A 20,583-nucleotide genomic window follows, 5' to 3' on the forward strand; every position below is an offset into this window, starting at 1 on the left:
AGTTTCGGGCGCCGGCCTGTGCGGCGCCCCTCGCCATATGATCGGCCGCCGTCGGCTGCGCGCGGGCTACGTGGATTAGGAACAGCTGTTGAGAGCAGGAGCGGGTGGCTCTCGAAGCTCGTTGATCCTGCGTCGCGGTTCATTACTGGGAGCGCCTCTAGGATATTTTCATCTGTATTCCGTAAGGGGCCCAAGGGCTTGCCTGAAGCTGAAGGTTGGATTGAGAAACCCTACTTAGTTTTATTCTGCGCTATTTTTGCCAATTCCTTAGGTTTTTTTATTGGTATATATGAGGAGTGTTACTCGATCTTTCTTTCGAGAGGGTTTAATGGCTTTTCAACATGTTTGCTACGTTGACTTCAACTGTGCTTGTCTTGGACAACCGTAAATAGTGTAATAGGTTGAATCCTAATGAGGTTGGAGTAAGTAGAATGCTTTGATTTTGGGAATCTCTAGATATTTTAGTTGATATATGTGTTAATGAAAGTTTTCTTATCGGCATTGGTCAATAAAACGCTATCTTTAAGGTTGGCATCTCAAGGAGTCTTGATGATTTGTGTAGCTGTTGCATCCATCGATGAATCTGTATGATATCTTCCTTCTTGATGTTGGAGGATTTCAATGTTTCCGCAAGGTTGAGACTCACTGTTGTAATTGATTTGGTGACTTTTTTTTTATTAAAATTGCGGAATATATTTCTTGGTGTTCCCCACCAACTAAGTGAACAAATTTGCAGTTTTACGAAATTTTCTTACATGGCTCTATAACCAGCCAAGCATCGCACTTTTACTCTAGAATTTAAAATAGAAAGTTGAGGGGCCTCATTAAACATGCGTTCACTTCTGATTTTGGGAGATAATGAACTATGAAGGCTTGTCTTGGTTGGAAGGCTCACCCTCACACTTATATTATACATTCAATATGATGGCTGGATTCATATTTTATTCATATGAATCGACTTATTGGGAATGAAGTTTCCGAGTCAATTACTTTGAAGATCCTTTTAGAGCCCAAAATTTCTTAGGAAATGTAAAATAATGTTTTGAATTATGGTGGATTCAAAGAATAACTAGGTTTTAAGCATAAATTTAGGAACAAATGTTAACAATGATTAACGCTTTTTCCTTTGTATAATGCTTGTTTTTATTCATTTATTTATACAAGTGAATAAATTTGAATAAAATTTTCAATGCATATCATATAAACGAGCAAGTTTGAGCAATAACTCATTTTATTATTTGTGTTCTTGAAATTCTCTTTTGTTGTCTAACTGTTAGCCCACCACAAATTTGATGAATTGTGTATTTAATAATAACTTAATTACTCATTTGATGACTTGTTTTATTGTTATTTTATCAAATTTTTAATATATTATGCATTTTAGAAGTTGGTTATATTATTAATACGTTTATGATGATAATATCAAATAGTTAACTAGATATGTAAATTTAAACATTCTTATTAGTTTTTAAGCTTCAATAAACAACTTAAATAATATCCAATAAATTATGCATATAATTTAAAAGATTAATACTTCATGCTAAATCATTTACAAATAGTTTTATTCTTTTACTGTGTGCAATTAATTTATATCATACGTACACATTTTATTCATTTAATACATGCACATAATTCACTCACAAAGCTTATAGGGAGTGATTTATTTAAACTACCTCAAACAACCGATTTTTTTAATGATAAAAATATACGGCTAAAAAACAACCAATTTTTGTACACAGTATTTATATCATCTTAAGTACAATTTATAGTTTCTTGAGTGTTTTGTATTTTAATATTAGTTCTTTGCATATTTACTTATTTTGTACAAGGCTGTTTTGTTTTGATATTTTGCTCATTCTATGTTCGATGCTTTGTCCACCAAAAAAATGATCTATTCCTTTATTTTTTTTTATTTTTTGTGTTTGTTTCTATATGAAGAGCCTAAGTTAAATTTATGAATCTGAAATTAGAATTGTTATGCTATATGGTTTGATTGTTAGGTGATAATTAACTCATTGATATTCAAATTTAGCATGCTAAAATTGAGAATATTAAAATTGCAACAGCAACTACAACAACAACATGCCCAATTCTACCTTTCTTAACAGAAGTCAATTCTAAAATATTTGCTCTCCTAACTGGGTCATCAGATGGTTAACATTTAATGTGATCAAACATCTAAGATGACTCTCTCTAATTTTGTCTGCGGTTGGAGCTACAACAATCCTTCATGGATATATTCGATTCGCATTTTGTCTCTAAGTGTAAAGCCACTCATCCACCTAAGCATTCTCATCCCAACAACACTTAACTTAGTTTTATGCTTTTCTTTTGTAGGCCAACATTCTGCGCTATAAAGCATTGCACATCTCACCACCATTTTATACAATTTTCTTTTAAGTCTAAGCAACACTTTTCTGTCACACAATAGGTCCGATGCATTCCTCCACTTCAGTCATCCAACTTGAATTCTGCTAATAACATCCCCATATATTTCACTATCAATTTAATCAATAAACCCGAGATATCTAAAACTTTCACTCCTTTTAATGATTTGATCACCCATTATTACAACTCTGTCACTAGATCTACTACTACTAAAATTACATTACATCTATTCAATTTTAGATCTTCTCAAATGAAGGCCTTTAGACTCTAAAGTAGACCTCTATAATTCTAGTTTTTTTTTTAACTCTTTTTTTGCCTTTTCCACGAGATGGATATCATTAACGAAAAGCATACACCAAGATACATCCTCCTATAAATGTCCAATACGAGCATCAAGCAAAAAAGATATGGGCTTAAAGCCAATCCCAAATGTAATCCAATTGAAATAGGAAAATTCTTGGTAAATCCTCCTCATATTTGAACACTAAGTAATAATTTTAGTACATATATCTTTATTGACTTGACTATAAGTCATATCAACACCTTTTTCTTCTAGAAATCTCCAAAGAACTTTTCTTGCAACTTTATTGTTAATTTTTTCTAAATCATTAAAAATCATATGTAGATCCTCCTTATTGTTTCTGTACTTCCCCATCATTTTTCTCAATAAATATGTAACTTTCTTAGTAGACTTGCCCTACATAAATCCGAACTGATTATGAGAAATTTTTATATCTTGTCTTAACCTATGTTTAATTACACTTTCCCATAATTTTAATGTATAACACATTAACTTAACTTTTATATGCTTTGCACACTCTTATGCATCCTCTCTATTCTATAATATGAACCATAATATCAAATGATGCCATTAATTTATCTGTGAGAGTACCTATATACTAAAATATTATTTTAATATTAGTTTTATTGTGTAAATGCTAGGCGTCTTCTGGAAGCGACGCGTTGTACGACTTAAGTACAATTAAAGATGATAAAAATATATAAAACTTTGAAATTCACTCGAAACTTGATTTATTTTTTAGTTGAATCAAGCAAGTTCAACTTGAGTTTCAAAATAGGGTACTCAACTCTGAGTCAATATCTTGCTATGATAGTTTACTCAAGATTCAATTTGAATTTGCTCAAAATTGTTATATATTTATTTATTTTTGATATAATTCATGTGGAAAGTAATACTTGAGCATTGATTAGTGTTGTCTCATGCAAGGGATTATAGGTTTAATTTGGCCCTCCAACTCATGATTTTTTTTTCTTTTTTTTTAATTTGAAGTTAATTCTCTTGAAGTTAAACTCTTTTGTGACTCATGTCTTTTTTTTTTGGGATTTTTTAATTGGCTTGTTTTGAAATCAAGCTAATTTTAAGTCTAGTTCAAGTCGAATAAAACTTAATGATTTTATGATTTTATGGTTATTTAAAGATAGATTTTTGGTAAAATAAGTAGATGAAATAATTCAGGAATAATTTTTAAAGAGATAACAGAGTAGCACTTTTTGTTAATGATCACCATTAAACTTTAAGCTCTAATTTTGTTTTTCTTTGCCAGGCAACATTGCAGGATTAGTGTTGAACCTTTTTGCTTTTTGAATGTTTGCTCCTATTGTTGTTGAGTTTTTATAGAGTATTCCATTCAGGCATGAGGATACACAAATTTTTGTGTATGTATCTATATGTATGTAATAGATATATTAGTTTACTATGATGCATTGAAGCTTCTTGCAAATAATGAACTTTAGCATCCACTGTGTGTCGATGGCATGATTTGAATCTGTGTTTTGGCTTGAATCAGTTTCAGTGCAAATTTCAGTTTGGTTTCTGGTCTGACCTACTTCCATAGAATTGAGCCAAGCCAACTAGTACATATCAATATGTGCTAGTTCCAAATGAATTTTCTTGTAAAACCAATGGTCATGATGATGGATTTTTGTTTAGTGACATTTACATACATACCACCCAATTCCTACATATTTACATATCTAACACCTAAACTTTACTTTTTACATTTATACCACCAAAATCTTTCATATCACATAAAAATACTACTATTTTAACTCTATTTTCTATTTTAACTTTAACAAAAAATGAAATACACATTTTCATGCATAGGGTGGCATGTATGAAAAATTAAAATTTAGGTGTGTTATGCAAATACTCATGAATTGAGTGGTATGTATGTAGATTTTCCTTTTTTTTATTGTGGGGCTGCTTTTGTTGTATCTGTGAAGTTAGATCTTGCATTTAACATTACTAGAAAGTTTGAATCACTTCAGTACTTCTTTTTTAATTTTTTGGCTGACAATCATGCAATTTTTTATTCTTATATTTATTTATGCATTGTAGGCCCAGAGCAAAACTGCCAAGTTAGACCATTTGTGCCTCAGCCAGTTGATGTTGTAAGTAGTTGACATGCACTCTTCTATCTTCTTAATGCAACTTCTGTTAATTAATTCAACCTTTTTTGATTTACTTGTTTGAATTTACATGGTTAGTTCATTTTGAATAATTTCTTTCTTGCATTCCACTCGAGAAAAAAATTATATTGTAGTGCTTTAGGCCAAAAAGCTTGGATTTCCACCATTATACCTTTTTTTGAAGCTTTTTTTCTTGAACTTGTGGCCTAGAATGAAAATTGATATTTCTTCCCTTGGAATTTAGTAGCATTTTAATATTTATCATTTTGATTAAAGTCTTTTACTTCACAAGTGTCTTGTACCTTTTTTTTGGTCATCTCATTGACTTGTTTAATGCGTTTTGTGGAGTATTTCTCGAGCTTATGTTTGTCTCTGTTCTTATATAGCATGTCACGTTGTGATTATTAGAACTAAATGATGCACCTGTGAATGAAGGTTGCGTTCTATGTTGATTATTATTATTTAAGCTGTTTGTTAAAAAAAAGTTTAGAAACTAAGTCAACAATTCCTGACACCTGGTGGAATCTGGATTTAACCCTAAAAGGGTATCGCTTTTTTGTTGCCAACCCCAACTAAATCTATTTAACACTTCTAAATAAGCGTTGGAATGCAAATCTAATCCCTATCAAACAAAATCCTTGAATTAGTTCAAAATGACGAGAATACAAGAGTTGAAAGGCTCTGGTTCAGCACAAACAAGCTATTCTATTTGTTTCAGTATCCATGACATATGAAAACAAATTTACTTATAACATCTGAAAACAGTTTAGTAGAGACTACTTTATTCACCTCATGATCGGGCGCTCAAAGTTTGTGTGCGTTTAAATGTTTGGGTTTAGAGCCCACACACCGTTCTTTTAAATGGCATAGGAGAGCATATCCTGTTGCCCCTAATCCTAATTTCAACACCAGTTGGGTTAGAACGAGCAGAAAACACTCTTTGCTTTAGATAACAATCTGGTTTTTTTTTTCTGTTTTTAATTCAACTAACTCATTTGCTTCACTCGTTGCTCATTGCTTGTTGCTCCAATTCAACCAAACTTATTTGCTTCGCTCATTGCTTTGCTCCTGTTTTGACTGTTAATGAAAATGTTCACTTTTATATTTGATTATGCTCCACTCTATGTATTTCTCTATCCCTTGATTTCATTCCATATGTAGTTTGAGTTTCTTTTATGCATATTAAAAGCTTGCCTAGAAGGGATGCTTCATCCGGCGCTTATTATTTAATAAATAGTTATTTTGCTCTAGAATGCTGAATTTTAGCTCTTATTTTTTATATAATACAGAAATATAATGTCTAATGTGACTATTATGGAATGTTTAGTTATTTCTATTTTGGTTCATGCTTTATATTGCTAATATGTTTTATCAAGCAATTTCCATATAATGTTTTCACTATTTTAAAAATTTCGTATGAAATGAAAATGAATATGGTCAACTGAGTGCTTAAATTTTAATGAGAATCACTGACATTTTTTGAAACAAGATTGTTGAACACAAAATAATGGGCAATGAGTAAATGGCGACTACATTATGTGTGTAGAATTAAAATGATTAAAAACATTATATAAAAAAAAAAAACCATCGAAGAGTGATGCATTTTCATGCCACAATATTTTCTACTAAGTGTTTACTAGAATGGATGTTATATGAATGTAGTTTTTGATAGGCCATGATGTGGGGCGTACATACTTGTGGGGTTTTAAGCAACTTGGTATTTGCTTTGAACTCTTGTCAAAATAATTAATATTTATTTCTTAAAACATTTAATCTGTCCCCACTTTCTAAGGCCCATGAATAGTAAAGTGATTGCATTTTTTTACATAGATCTTAAAAATAAGTGATTGACTAAGGCTTGTTATGTTTATGTGAGTTTTACTTGACTTGAACTCAAAATTATTGAGCTCTGCTCTACTGGAGCTTGACCTTGAAGTTGACTTAATTTTGATCCAAGCAAGCTAAACTCGAAATGATTTAAGTTTGATTTGACTTAAAATTGTAAAAACACATGATTTGAGGGAGGATTTGATTCTAAGAGCCCCCGTATAAAGCTGAAAGCATCGATCAAATGTACCAACTATTATTTTCTATTTTTTATTTGTTGTTATATCAAATATTTATTAAATGCAATAATGTTGAGGTGAACTGGATTAAATCTTGATAGAGTCGTTATATACATGTAACCTACTCAAAATAAATTTTGAGCCAAGTACCCTTCTAGTCTCTATTGATTTGAATAAAAAATTAAGCCTAGTTTATTTTTACCAATCTACGGGGCGGTTTTATTTGAAGCCTTGTTACTGCTAACATCTTGTGATTACCATGCTGTGAAGAAATAACAGTGACATCAGAGCATTCTAGATTTGAAGTTTTAGCCTATATTATATGCTCTGGGTCATCCAAATTTTTGTTAGAGCTTTAGTATTTTGATTCAATTAGTTGTTTTATTGAATTAATTCAAATCTAGAATAATGTTTGGTTCGGATGAGGCTAAATTCAATTAAATCCAACAAACATGTTTGACATTTTATTCCAGTTGAGCTATGTCTGTTAATTTAATTCCGTTAAATCCACTAAATATTCGAATTTAATAAATCCGGATTTACGTCCAAAAATTGGTGGATTGGAGAAGAAAATTGATTTAACACAACATTGGTTTTAGCTTCTCGTTTTTTCATGTATGGTTGGATTTATGTTAAATCGAGTAATAAATCCTAATAAAAGTACACTACCAAACGCCCCCTAAAACTTCATTTCTTACTTTTTTATTATAGTATTCATTTTAGTTTGCATGGTAAAATGATTATGCTACATATATTAATTTGCAATCTGCTTAAACTAGCAGTGTTTTTCATAAACTCATGTTTAGTACTTAAAACTCTTTTAGATGGTTTGGATGATTTTTAAGTCTTGACATAATATTAGAAAAAAATATAATTATTTTACATGGTGATGTACCATAGGATTACTTTGTAAGCTGTAATTTGTTTTGACTTTTAATTTGGCTGAAATTCATGCTTACATAAGAATGATATTGTTATTTTAATTATTGGGATATGTCAAATTCTTGCTTACATAAGAATGATTTCGGTTTTTGTTATGTATGGATGTCCCCATAATATGCCATAGCCCCAGCATAGCTTTTGCATAAGGTGTATCCTTTGCTGTACCGGATCATCTTTATTCCAGGCTCTTTTATTTGGGAAATTTACATACCTTGATCATAATTCTTATTTATTTACATATCTCACACCTAAACTTTCATGCTCACATGCCTGGTCCTTTGGTGCTTTAAATATATGCATGAAAAGGTGTCTTCCATTTTTAAAAGTTTTAATATTACTATTGTTGACGTGATATTAAAGATTTGAGTGCTATGTGTTTGGATATTGAAGTTTAGGTATGAGACATGTAAATACATTAGAATTGTGTGCTATGTATGTAAATGCTCCCCCTTTTTTTTGTTATTTTGCTATGTTTTATGCCATTTTGTCAATTGATCTTTGGGGTATTACAACTTAATTTTGCTGAACTGGGCTGAAAGCAGATGGCTTAGGGCTGGTTCTAATTGGAAAATGAATCATGAACATAAAGTGAAATTGAATCATTATTTGAGTTAAACTAAATTTTTACCATGATATGACATGTCCTGGCTAAATGAATGACTATGATTCATGATTAAATTTGACATTCAAGAACTTTTACCATTCAATAACATTTTGCCATTTAATAACGTTAATTTGCTATGATTCCTGGGTTATTGCTTTTGTCTGGATTTTTTTTCCTTTTTTTTTGCTATTTTATCAATTCTTTTTTCTTTTTTGGGTAGAAAAAAAGGCTAGTAGTTTGAAAAATGAATAATTATGTATGAACGCTAGTTTTCTTTTTAGATCTCCATTTTTTTAATCGCCTTATTTGTACATCTATATTTACTTGTACATCTATATTTACCTGTGCGGCAGTTTCATTTGCATCTCGAACCATGCTATTGCTAATCCTACTGCATTCTTATAGTTAGTCCCTTTAAAGAGAACCATTTTTTTAAAATGCTGTTTTGAATTTTTAATTTTACAACCTAATATAATTTTTGATCGAAAAATTCATTCTATTTAGTATTCTTATTGCCAAGGAACTTTCCTAATGCAGCCTCAGAGTGAATCCCAGGTTCAAGAAGCAGTTGATGGTCACAACCCAATGAATTTTGAGACTCAGGGAATTTCTGAGATTGAGAAACTGCTGAGGCAAAACAAATATACAAAGTATGTGCTGCTAAGTGTTCTGCGAGCTTCCTTAGATATTATGTGACATAATACTTAATATAGCTGGCAGGCAGCATTTTTTTTTTTTTTCAATTTTTTCGTTTGAATTTTTATTCAAAATTGATCGCTGCGGCTAGCTTTGCATATCTTAAATCATCATCTGAAAGCTGCTTTTTCAACAGGGATCAGGTTGATTATCTAACAGGATTAATATGTTCAAGAGCTATTGAGCCAACTGGACAAGAGTCAGAAAATTATAACGAGAAAATTTCTGTTTCTGACAAAGGATTTGGTGTCTGGAACTCCAGCTTAAATAGAAATTTATCAGCATCAGAAAGTCCTTTAAATGTAAGTTTTGTGTGATTATGGCATTGCGGTGACTAGGGGATTGCTTTATCTTTTGTCTAAAACTTTAAGGCACAATGGACTCGCTGCTCCATGGTTTAATGGGCATCATCTATTTCTTGGCATAATTAGGATAAACATTATGGAAATTTACATATTTAACACAGAATTCTTATTTATTTACATATCTCACACCCAAACTTTCATATTTATATATATAGCACTTTGGTGTTTTAAACCTATGCATGAAAATGTGTATTTCACTTTTAAAAAATGTTTTAATAGTTTAATTTTTGTTGTGATATTAAAGTCTTGAGTGCTACATGTGTCAATATGAAAGTTTAGGTGCGAGATATGCAAATACATAAAAATTTTGTGCTATGTATATAAATGCACCTAACCATTATCCCTAAACAACATGCCTTATTTATCAATATCCCTAATTGAGCTTATTAATGCGTGAATGTGCACATTATTTCATGTTTCTTTCTTTTTAATTTGCATTTATATATATATATATGGGTGATGCTTTCAGATTTCACATGCACTTATGATTATGTGTCCAGATGGATTTTTTTCTTGTTTTAATAAATTGTAGGTTTTTTTTTTCCAGCGTAGATTTGTGCATTCAAGTGCGTATTAAGAAGGGTAGATATCCATCTTATTTATTTTTGCTGGTTATCAATTTTAACTAGCGGGTTGATGGTTTTTTTTTTCTTTTTTATGAAAGAATTTCATATTTTGTTGCATAATGAGTTATGCTTGGTTGGGTTTGTAATTTATGCCATGAGATGCAAATGTAAATGATCATGAACATTTATGATTTTAATCATTTAAATATTTTGCTATTGTTCTTTATATGAAGTTTAGTTGAAAGGCACTAAGGAGGATTGTCAAAAATCATTTGTTTTCCCATCTTTTGTTTTAGGCATTTTTTGCTAATATTTCTTTATTGGAATTTGCAACTCTACATCTCTTACTTGTCTTGTAGAAAATTTGCTTATTTTCCTAGGTTAAGATTTTAGGCAACCTTTTAGATAGAATATGCATTTAGATACAAACCAATGTTCTCGTGCGTCATTTTTTAATTTGTGTAGTGTTTTTTGTTGGCGAATTACAGATTCCTCAGGATGTGGCTGCTTCTCCTGCAGAAATCGCTAAAGCATACATGAGTTCTAGACTCCCAAAAGCATCCACTTCAACAACAGGTTTGCAGAGCCAAGGCTTTCGGGAACACAGAAGTTTGCCTTTTTCTGGGCCTTCTGCAACAAAACCACATGGCCTGCCACTCATGCCTCGGTCTGTTTTGCCCTTTTCTGAACCCCATGAATTTTCTGGTGCTGGTTATCCCACTCCAAAACCTCGTGGAAGATCTGATATATATAGAATGTCCCGATCTCCCTATTTCAAGATCGATCCAGCAGTAAATGCGGTGGTATGTTTTCATACTCTCAGATACTGGCTTTCTTTTCTTTTATAGTTTCATTCATTTTTCTTTCATGACTTTTTTATGTTAACTTCTATGTTTCGGTATCTTGTTATACCAGGTGGGCAAGTATACAACTGTCGGGAATGCTTCTACTTCTTCTGTTGCAACCCCTGGGAGCACTTCAAAATCTGATGGCAGACAGGTGGTGTTTGCCTTTCTTCACCTCTTCTGTTTTTCTTGATTGAAATTCATTGTAGCATAGTTTTATAATGGTATTCGGGCAGCGGGTAAAATGTTTTACCATTTGACTTCACTTGAGCCCTTTTAATTGCCTTTTACGCTCTAGCTTTAGAGGGGAAGCTAATTGCACTCGAAACTGTTCATACATAGTCATATTTGTGCCACTGTACAGATGTGAGTCGGTGATTATCCCATTGCATCTGCTATAGGTATTTTATTTTTGGGGAATTTACATAAATACCACCCAATTCTAATGTATTTACATATCTAACACCTAAACTTCTTTACATTTATACCAGCTAAGTCTTTCTTATCACATAATAAGCCACTATTTTAACTTCAGAAAGTGAAATAAACCTTTTCATGCATAAGCAAGGTGACATATATGTAAAGAATAAATTTTAGTGTTAGATATTTAAATAAATAAGAATTAAGTGGTATGTATGTAAATTTTCCTGAATTATTTTACCTTCTTTGCAGTATATTTAGTATTTTCAGTAAAGTTTATTTTTCTGGCAACATATCTTTTTTCTACTAATATTATTATTATTGTGCTTATCGTTCTTGTAAAAAAGCTTTAAATTCTCCCCTTCAACTTTCTGTCTGAGTTTCACTTACCAAACTCATGTGCCTGCATGTACACAATGAGTGGCTGAAGACAATCAACTCACCTGCAGCCCTTCTTGCTAAATCAGGTTAATAACAGGTTTTTGGTTGGAATTTAGCTCATATTGAAAGTCAGTGATCCCACTAGAGAGCCAGGCTGGGCTTGTTTCAAATCATGCATGTTTGAATGTAAATACGCATGAATATTTTTCAATGTCAATTCATATGCATAAGCAGTTATGTACTAGAATCTGTTTATGTACCGTTGCATGTGTGTTAGACTAAAAGATTCTCTCATGATATAATTCAGATCCTGTTTTTTTCTTTTTTTTTTGTTGCTCAAATCGATCACAAATATAAGTTCACAAGCTGTTCTTGGCATGAGCTGAGATTGAATCAAGCCATCCTAAAACCAAGCTTGACTCGGCTTGAATAATTTCACGCTCATATTGAGTTGGGCTTAAATTGGTTTGAGACTTGGTTGTTAATAATCCTATTTTGAAATCTGTTTGACCGGTGGAATCTTTGTGCTCTGTACTTTTAATTGCTGTGGAATCTGCTCTTCTTCCTTGTTTGACTAGCTATAATCATGAAGCAAATCACATCTATTAAAAGGGCTTTTTTGGGGTAATTCCTCTTTGCTCTTTAATATATGTGTCATTTCCCATTATCATTTTTTGATTTTTCAATGCAAAAGTGTTCTGCAAAGGACACATAATTAGACTGCCATTTTCAGTGAAATATGTGTCCAATGTCATATTTGTGGTTCATGTGTTTATGTGCCTAATGTCTTCTTGTTTTGAATAGTGCTAGTTCTCCGACTTCATGATATAGTTATCTATCTTAATTTGATTCTTGTGACTTGATTTGCTACATATGTTTACGACCATTCTTTGGATTTCTGTTTTATGTGTCTGAGCAGGTCTTGAAACGAGTTAGCTCAATTCTAGATAGCGAATATGGATCTTTTGGCCCTATTCGTAGGGTTCGTCAGAAATCTGCTCTGGTTTCTGCAGCTAATGCACGACTCACGCCTTCAAGTAGTTCCCGTAGCTTTCCTTTACTCCAACTTGATAAAGAGGAGTTGAAGGAGCCTTATTCATCTCGGCAGCCTTGTTCACCAAATGAACTGAAGTATGTCAGCTCAGGCTTACAGATTAATGAAAATAGGGATAGTAAAATATTTTCTCCAAATGTTCCCCCGGTTCCAGGGCATTCAACTGAAACAAGTCGAAAAATATTGGAACAACTTGATAAATTTACACCTCCAGAAAAGAAGTCTAATATAAAGCCTATGGCCATGGATGAATCACCTTCGAAGCTAACCACTGATATGCTTAATGGACGGGCCCTTAGAAGCATGGAGAATGTTGATACTTCCCAATTTACAGGCATTGATGTGATTGATACTTCAGACATTAGAAATGCAAAGGATCCAAAAAATGTTAGAGGTTCCCAATCAGAAAAGCTTGGCAAAGTACAGGAAACTAGTTCATCAAATTTAGATGTTTTAGGTGTTAAATTTTCGATGGATGCCAAGCCCAGTATTCGTTCTGCAGACATCACCAATGTCATTCCCGCTACCATGCTTTCTCGAAGGAAGCCAGCTTTCCAAATGACGGCTCCGGAGGTTTGAACTATGTTGATTTATTCATTTCCTTTATGTAATAGTTACATTTCTCTTTTAAAACTTTTGGATAATCTAGTTTTCATTTACCTTGTGGCTAATTTTCTATTTACGTTGTTTAAAGGATTTCCTTGAGGTGGATGATGAACAAGATGCAGATGTTTCTGTTCAATCAACCCTTAATATGGTTAAAACAGAGCCTAAAACTACAGAAACTGAAGCATCTATTTCTGGCATGTCAATACCAGGGCAGACTTCGCCGTCTCCATCGAAAAGTATAACTGTTTCCAGTTCCGTACCCTTCACTGAAATTGGCAAGACGAATAATGTGTCTGGTGATTCTAAAGAGGAGAGCAGTTTTAGATTTCCGGTTGCAACTAATTCCAGTGGTCTCTCTTTGCCATCCCAATCACTCGATAAGCTGCTGCCTCGAAGCGAACAAATGGTTCCTGCATTTATGTTTGGTTCCAGGAGTTCTGGTACAGACATCTCTTCATCAATTACAGATGTTGTTAATGATTGTTTTGTTGAATCTAAACCAGACCAAAGGTCAGCTGCCTTAAAAATTTTCTTTCATTATTTTTCCAAGAAAACATATTATCGTTTATTTCCTTGCTTTTATGTTCTGTCTGTTTAGTGTTCTCTTATGCTTTGAAGGTTCTTCTGGTTCTGTCTGTTGAATTTGGTGTTGTGGTTATGTGATTTATTTCCATCTATGGGTACTGTAACACTTCAATGGACCTTAGGTTGGAACCTTACGTGATAAGTATGGATTTGGTTAGCACTAGTTCCTAAAACCGTTAATAGTAGATCTTTTGTTCTTTTCTAGTTAACTTTTAGATATGGAGCCTGATAAATTCAAAATTACTTAGCGAGCTTATCCTGTGACTTTGTTAGTTAAAAAATCTGTACATATGCTCCATGACAGTTGTAGTATCTATTTAGTTGAAATGAAAATTAATAATTTGGAGCGAAAATATAGGTTTTTTTTGGGTCTGCATACCACTGAGTTTTCATTAACTGTATGAACTAGGATTAAACCCAGTAATTCTCTATTAATTTTATTCACTGACATATTTATATTAAGCATTAGTAGCTTACTATGTATTTAAAGGATAGCCAGCGAAGGCCCAACTAGCTTTTAGAAATATGTGAATTTAACTGAAGAAAAATTTGTGTAACGCCTCATCACACTAAATTTACTTTTGTATAACTCGTTGCGGAATTTGTTGATCTGTTTCTTATTCTTCTATTTGTATTTCTGATAGGACTCAGTTTGAAAGTTCAAACCTTTTCAGTCGTGGCAAGGATGAAGCTGGTCTGCATAAATCTTCTGGAACAGTTCCCTTCTCTGGTTTATCAACTTCAGGTAGTGCGGAAACCATTGCTTTTGGTGCGTCAATCACTTCAACCCAGAGCAATGGCTCAGTATGTTCATCTTCATTGTCATCCTTATCAGCAGCTTCTACAGCAGATACAATTTCTCGGCCACCAGTGAGTTTATTCTCATCAAACAGCAATTTGGTAGTCACAAGTTCCAGCAGTCCTATTTCATCTGCTTCACCTGCATTGTCCTCTCCCATTACTTACAATTTTGGAGCCGCCTCAACTGCTGCTCCTGTTTCAGTTTCTTCATTATCAGATAAATCTAATTCTGTCGATACAGAAGGAAAGCTTTCTGTCAAATCTCCATTCAGATCATTTACTACTCCCACCACACAGGTTGCATCATCATTTTTAAGCGCAGGAAGCAGTGATACTTCTTTAGTTGGGTCCACCCTTCCTGGCTCAGGAGGTACTACCTCTGTTGAAGCAATGCCTTCCTCAAGCATGAGTATGGCTGCATATTCTACATCATTAATGCCTTATACTTTCTCCGGCGCATCTAGCAGTGGCTCTGGTTTTGCACCAACTTCTTTTTCAGCTAAAAGTATTGGTGTATTTGGTTTGGGTTCTTCTTCACAGACTGATAGCATAAGTGTTTCTGCTGCTAATAGCAGCTCTCAGAATTCCAGCGCAAATTTTGGTGCAGCAGGGGGATCTCTGTTTGCTGCTCAGCCAGCCCAATCTGGTAGCAATAATTCACATTTATCCCAGAGTTTAACTAGTCAACCTGATTCCTTTTCTTCGTCTTCCACTTTAGGGCCGAGCAGCTCTTCCTTCCCAGTCTTTGGCACCTCATCATCTTCAGCATTTGGATTGAATAGTTCATCTTCACCAGGATCTGGGCAGGTGTTATTTGGAGCTTCAAACCAAGGTGCAAAACCTTTTGGTTCAACTTCTGATTTCTCTTTTAACGCTGCCCCTTCGACCAGATCAAGTACTGGGCTTTCCTTCTCGACTGGTGCTGGTGCATCCAATACAAGTTCTGCATTCTTCTCCTCTGTTGGCAGTGCGTCGAATTCAAGTACCGGGTTCTCATTTCAAACTGGCTCTAATACTATAAATTCTGGTTTCTCCTTTTCTGCTAGTGCAAGTTCTTCCAGTCCAACTGGCAATAACATTTCACCAGTGGCCACTTCGGGTTTGTTTGGCGGCAGTTCTTTGGGTCCATCATCTTCTATCTCTAGTTCTCTGTTTGGTTCTTCACCATCAACAGGACTTTCATTTGGACTTAAATCCACTGCATCCGGTGTTCCCTCATTTGGTTTTGGTTCTTCATCAGTACCTGCTTTTTCATTTACTTCATCTAGTGCCACTATGTCAGCTTCTCCAGCCACACCTGTTTTTGAAATGCGAAGCACATCTGGAGGGTTTAGTTCTGTATCACAAAATAATGACCAGATGAGTGTTGAGGACACCATGGCGGATGACACAAACCAAGCTCCAGCGTCCACTGTTACCTTTGGGCAACCTAACAACAACCCATATTCAAATTTTGTGTTTGGTTCTGCAGTGCCATCTAGTGGAACCAACCCTTTCCAATTTAACAGCCAACAAAATCCCCCAACCCTTCAAAATCCAAATCCATTTCAGACGGGCGGTAACTCTGAGTTTGCACCAGGTGGGAGCTTTTCTTTGGGTAGTGGTGGTGGTGACAAGTCTTCTAGAAAAATTGTGAAAGTTAGACGAGATAAAATCCGGAGGAAGTAGGGATTGAAGTTATTTTTTTCAAGTATTTCGCTGTTGGTTTCATTGTTACTCTTTTTGGGCAAAAAAAAATCTGAAGCAAGAGGTAAGATATATTGTTTGTTCACCATGACTCTGGATATTTCCGTGCAATGGAGAAATTTTTTGTGTACTTGTACTAGTTCTGGAATCAAATTTTATGTTCTGATCTCTTGTATCCTGCCCATCTCCTTCTTCATCTTGGTTATATACTTGTCCCATTAAAGTTTTGATTAGCTGTAGTACTGCGGTAAATTTTCCCTGTATGAGTATGAAATGATAATTGTTCATGGCTTCAAGTTATGGTGAGCATTTTTTTGCACCTGCAAAATAGAACAATTTCTCTCTTTAATTTAATTTGTCTCATTGCTTTGTCATGTTATATTTCATTTGTTTATTTGTGCTTTGCAAGAACAATGTGTTAATGGATGTGTACTATAATATCTATTATCCTTATGTGACTTTTGGCATAAAGATTTCAGGTGCATTTACCTTTTTTGTTTATTTATTCTTATTGTTGGAATCTTTAATCTGCTTCTAGGCTGAATTTTTATTTTAAGAGCATATATCTTGATCCATTTTGTTTGATTCTTCATTGCTGGTAAGGGTTTGATCTGCATGTCTTTAAATTCAAACCTAAGGAGTTAATGTGCCAAACAGATTGTAGAAATGCTTATTTTGGAGAGAGAATAAATTGTCGGTGTTGGATTTTTAGAAAGATATTATTGTCAGTATATTCTATTATTAGATTTATTAGTATTTTTCTATTTCTAGAAGTTATAATTATTGGTATGTTATAATTTCTGTTTCTTTCTTTTATTATGGGGAGGTGATTGAATTTATTACTTCCAGTTTTTTTAGTGATTTTATTCAGACTGTTTTATTTTATATTTTTAATTTGTTTAATGTTTACATGCTTCAGTAAAATACTTGTTACATCTATGGAGATAATTATTTTGGAAAAGTTCTACCTTGCAAGCATAAAAGTTCTTCAGGTACACATCTTACCCTTTAACCGAAGTCAAATATTTAAACTTTCATTTGAATTCTTTGTAGTTTAGGTGCCGTTTAGTTTGCTGAAAGAGAAGAAAATATACAATTAAATAGAAATGTTTTAGAAGAGTTTTGATTAGATGTAAAATTATCATGGGAGATGTTTTTGTATTTGATTTCAAGTTGAATGAAATCATAAAACCTGATGATAGATATCAATTGATGGTGTTGATGATGGTGATGACGGGCGAGCGGGCGACAACCTGCTCATATGATGTTATTTACAGAGTAACCATGGAAGGTGGGATGAGCACTTATGGCCATGAAGGGTACTTCAAAAACAAAATTTAAATTTCCTACATAGTTCTAGTTCTTTACTAGTTCAAATAATGATTGATCTTTTACATTATGTAGAAAGGTTTAATAAAAGTGCCAAATGCGAGAAATTTGACTTCTATGACATTTAACTCAAGTTTTGAATTCTAACTCATTATTTATAGGGGGCACAATATTTTGTGCTCATTAATATTATAATGCTTCATTAGGAGATAAAATTGATTTGTTACTTCTATTGATGATTTCTTAAAACAATGTCTGAGCATACACAATGAAGCATAGTTCTTTTAAATTTACATAAACATTAGAAACATAGAAGGAAATGAAAATTAAGAGGCTTAGATCTAATGGTAGAGATTAGATATATGGCTCATCCATCTCAAAATACTTGTCAAAATTAAGGAATAATTACTTTTGTTATCCCCTTCTAAATCTAACAATGCATTTTGGAAAATATAAAACTTTATAATTTGCATCCTTATATTATCAATAGACAACCCACATCACAACATTAGATGGAAATACACTAAAAGCAATAACCATGAAAGAGAGAATTATAATCAAACATCTAGAAGATGAAATTCATAGTGAAAAATAGAATCTTGATTTAGCTGGAGGAACTAGAACTGTTAATAACACTAGAGACGAAGTAATAACTAGAATCTATTAATACTAGAAGTTCAAGGAGAAATATTTGGCTGCTTGCAAAGTATAAAAGATGGCAATGGATGAGGAGACAAAATTACTTCATTTACATTCAATTTATGAGGCAATAAAGGGAGACATTCAAATCTTATGACTATGTCCGCTTGAAAACATCAAGATAGTAGTACATTTATTTATTTTCGTCTTTATATGTTGATGATGTGTTGATAACATCTAGGCTGAAATGTAGTTTGCATGATGAAGACTCAATAACTAGAAAAATTTTTGCATCCAGACTCCGAAGTTTAGTGAAAAATTGCCACGTGGCAAGTGGGCCCCACTTCTTTTTGAAAATTACGCTTGACCAGTGTAATACATCAGAGCGCACTTGCCACGTGGTCGCTGAACTTTGGATGCAACATTCTCTCCAATAACTCGCATGTCATCTAGAGATTTGGTATCAATGAAAAGACTAAACATATGAGCTCTTATCTAGTTCCATATTTCAATTAAAAGGCTAAATATGTAGTGAAATGAATTCTATGGTTTATTCAAAATGATGTGGATATTTGAAATCGTCTAATTTAACATGTTAGTTTTGATTTTGTTGGTGATTTTGATAAGCACCAATCAAGAAATGGATTTGTATGCATGTCTTTGGTAGGAGGATCAATAACTTGAATATTAATGCTATGGTCAACAGTAGCTCTATTTATTACTGAGGCATAGTATATAACAGTAACATATGCAAACATTGACATTTACAAATCAAGCCCTCTTTTTTATGTAACATATGCATTCAAGAGCACATGAAACATTGACATTTACAAATCAAGCCCTCTTTTTTAACCCTTAAATCTTTCATATCAATAAATAATTTAAAGAATGAAATATATTCTTTCATGCAAAGGGTATATATGCAAAATTTGAAGTTTAAATGTTGGATTTGTAAATTCGTATATGAATTAAGTGATATGGATGTCATTCATTTTATTTTCTTAGGCAACTTCGGATCATCTTTTTCAAAAAAAAAAAGTCAATGGGATGTGGATCCCACCATTTGCTTTGAAGTCAAAAGAAATAAATTTTCATCATTTATTGATAAAATTAGTCAAAACCATCAGATCTTTCATTTTGCTATGTTGGCTCCTAAGCTTCTCCATTTAATAACACCATGGAACTTTGAAAAGCCATTCCTGTTATAAATCAAAAAGTATGGTATTAATAAGCTTATTTATTTATTTTATTAGTCATATTTCTTTTTCCTTAAGAAAATCCTTCTTTATTTTTTGACTTAGGGTCCGTTTGGGGCAGCTTATAAGTGCGGGCGGCGTTTTCCGCCGTACTGTTTGGTTCGCGTGTTTCACCAGTTTATCCGAAACTGCGTTTAGGTTTTTACACTAAACGCAGACCACGAGTCGACCCCTGCTGTCGGCCCGTGTGCCGCGTTTCAAGATAAGATGCTTATCCTGAAACACATAAGCTGCCCAAAACAGACGCTTAAAGAATTTGAATGCAATATTAGCGGTCTCGTGTTCTGTTTGTTGAGTAGTTTATGTTTGATTCATTTGTTGAGCGACTTAGCGGAACACGAACAACTATTTTAATGCTATTCATGAGCCATTTAGAACACGAGTTGAAACGAACAGACAAATTTGAATTGAGATGAACACAAATATGCTATTCTCGAGCCATTTAGAAGAGGAACCTAATTGAACGAAATAAGTTTTGAATGGCCGTGCAAGAACAAACACTTGGCTCGCTCCAGCTGTCTCGTTTACAACCCTTTATGTACCATTTAATCATTATTTATATAATGGTATTACACTCCGTGTGTGTACGTCCAGACACCTGTGACAATATCCGATCATGTGAAATGCATGGTGATGTGGTTGGATCTTCGTTGCTTTTTGGACGTGCGGTTCAACAGGCGAATGATCGACTTCAAGCGTATTTAATTATGACTTGGAAATTGTTGGGGGCATTTTTGTAAAAAGTTGAAATATGCTTAAGATAAAATTAATATAATTTTCAAATGTTTAAATTTAAATGTAAGAAAAGTAACATTTAGGTGTTACTTACATACCACTCACTTCCTATGTATTTACATATCAACACCTAAACTTTAATTTTTTCATTAAAAGTTATATTTCACTTTTTAGAGTAATATATAT

The 20,583-nt window shown here is 33.2% G+C and overlaps 1 protein-coding gene across 1 annotated transcript in view; it reads left to right on the forward strand.

Moving 5' to 3' along the window:
- Positions 1–16,568, forward strand: part of LOC110022459 (nuclear pore complex protein NUP1-like) — a 16,774-nt gene extending 206 nt beyond the window's left edge. The window contains exons 2-10 of the mRNA XM_020721413.1: positions 13–214; positions 4,748–4,800; positions 8,968–9,080; positions 9,263–9,428; positions 10,546–10,860; positions 10,973–11,056; positions 12,623–13,330; positions 13,452–13,876; positions 14,596–16,568. Coding sequence (XP_020577072.1) covers positions 13–214; positions 4,748–4,800; positions 8,968–9,080; positions 9,263–9,428; positions 10,546–10,860; positions 10,973–11,056; positions 12,623–13,330; positions 13,452–13,876; positions 14,596–16,420 — 3,891 coding nt within the window. The 3' untranslated portion in view covers positions 16,421–16,568. The remainder of the gene's footprint in view (positions 1–12; positions 215–4,747; positions 4,801–8,967; positions 9,081–9,262; positions 9,429–10,545; positions 10,861–10,972; positions 11,057–12,622; positions 13,331–13,451; positions 13,877–14,595) is intronic.
- The last annotated feature ends 4,015 nt before the right edge of the window (positions 16,569–20,583 follow it).

This window comes from Phalaenopsis equestris, unplaced genomic scaffold (assembly GCF_001263595.1).
Source record: "Phalaenopsis equestris unplaced genomic scaffold, ASM126359v1 Scaffold000002, whole genome shotgun sequence".
Lineage (NCBI taxonomy): Eukaryota > Viridiplantae > Streptophyta > Magnoliopsida > Asparagales > Orchidaceae > Phalaenopsis > Phalaenopsis equestris.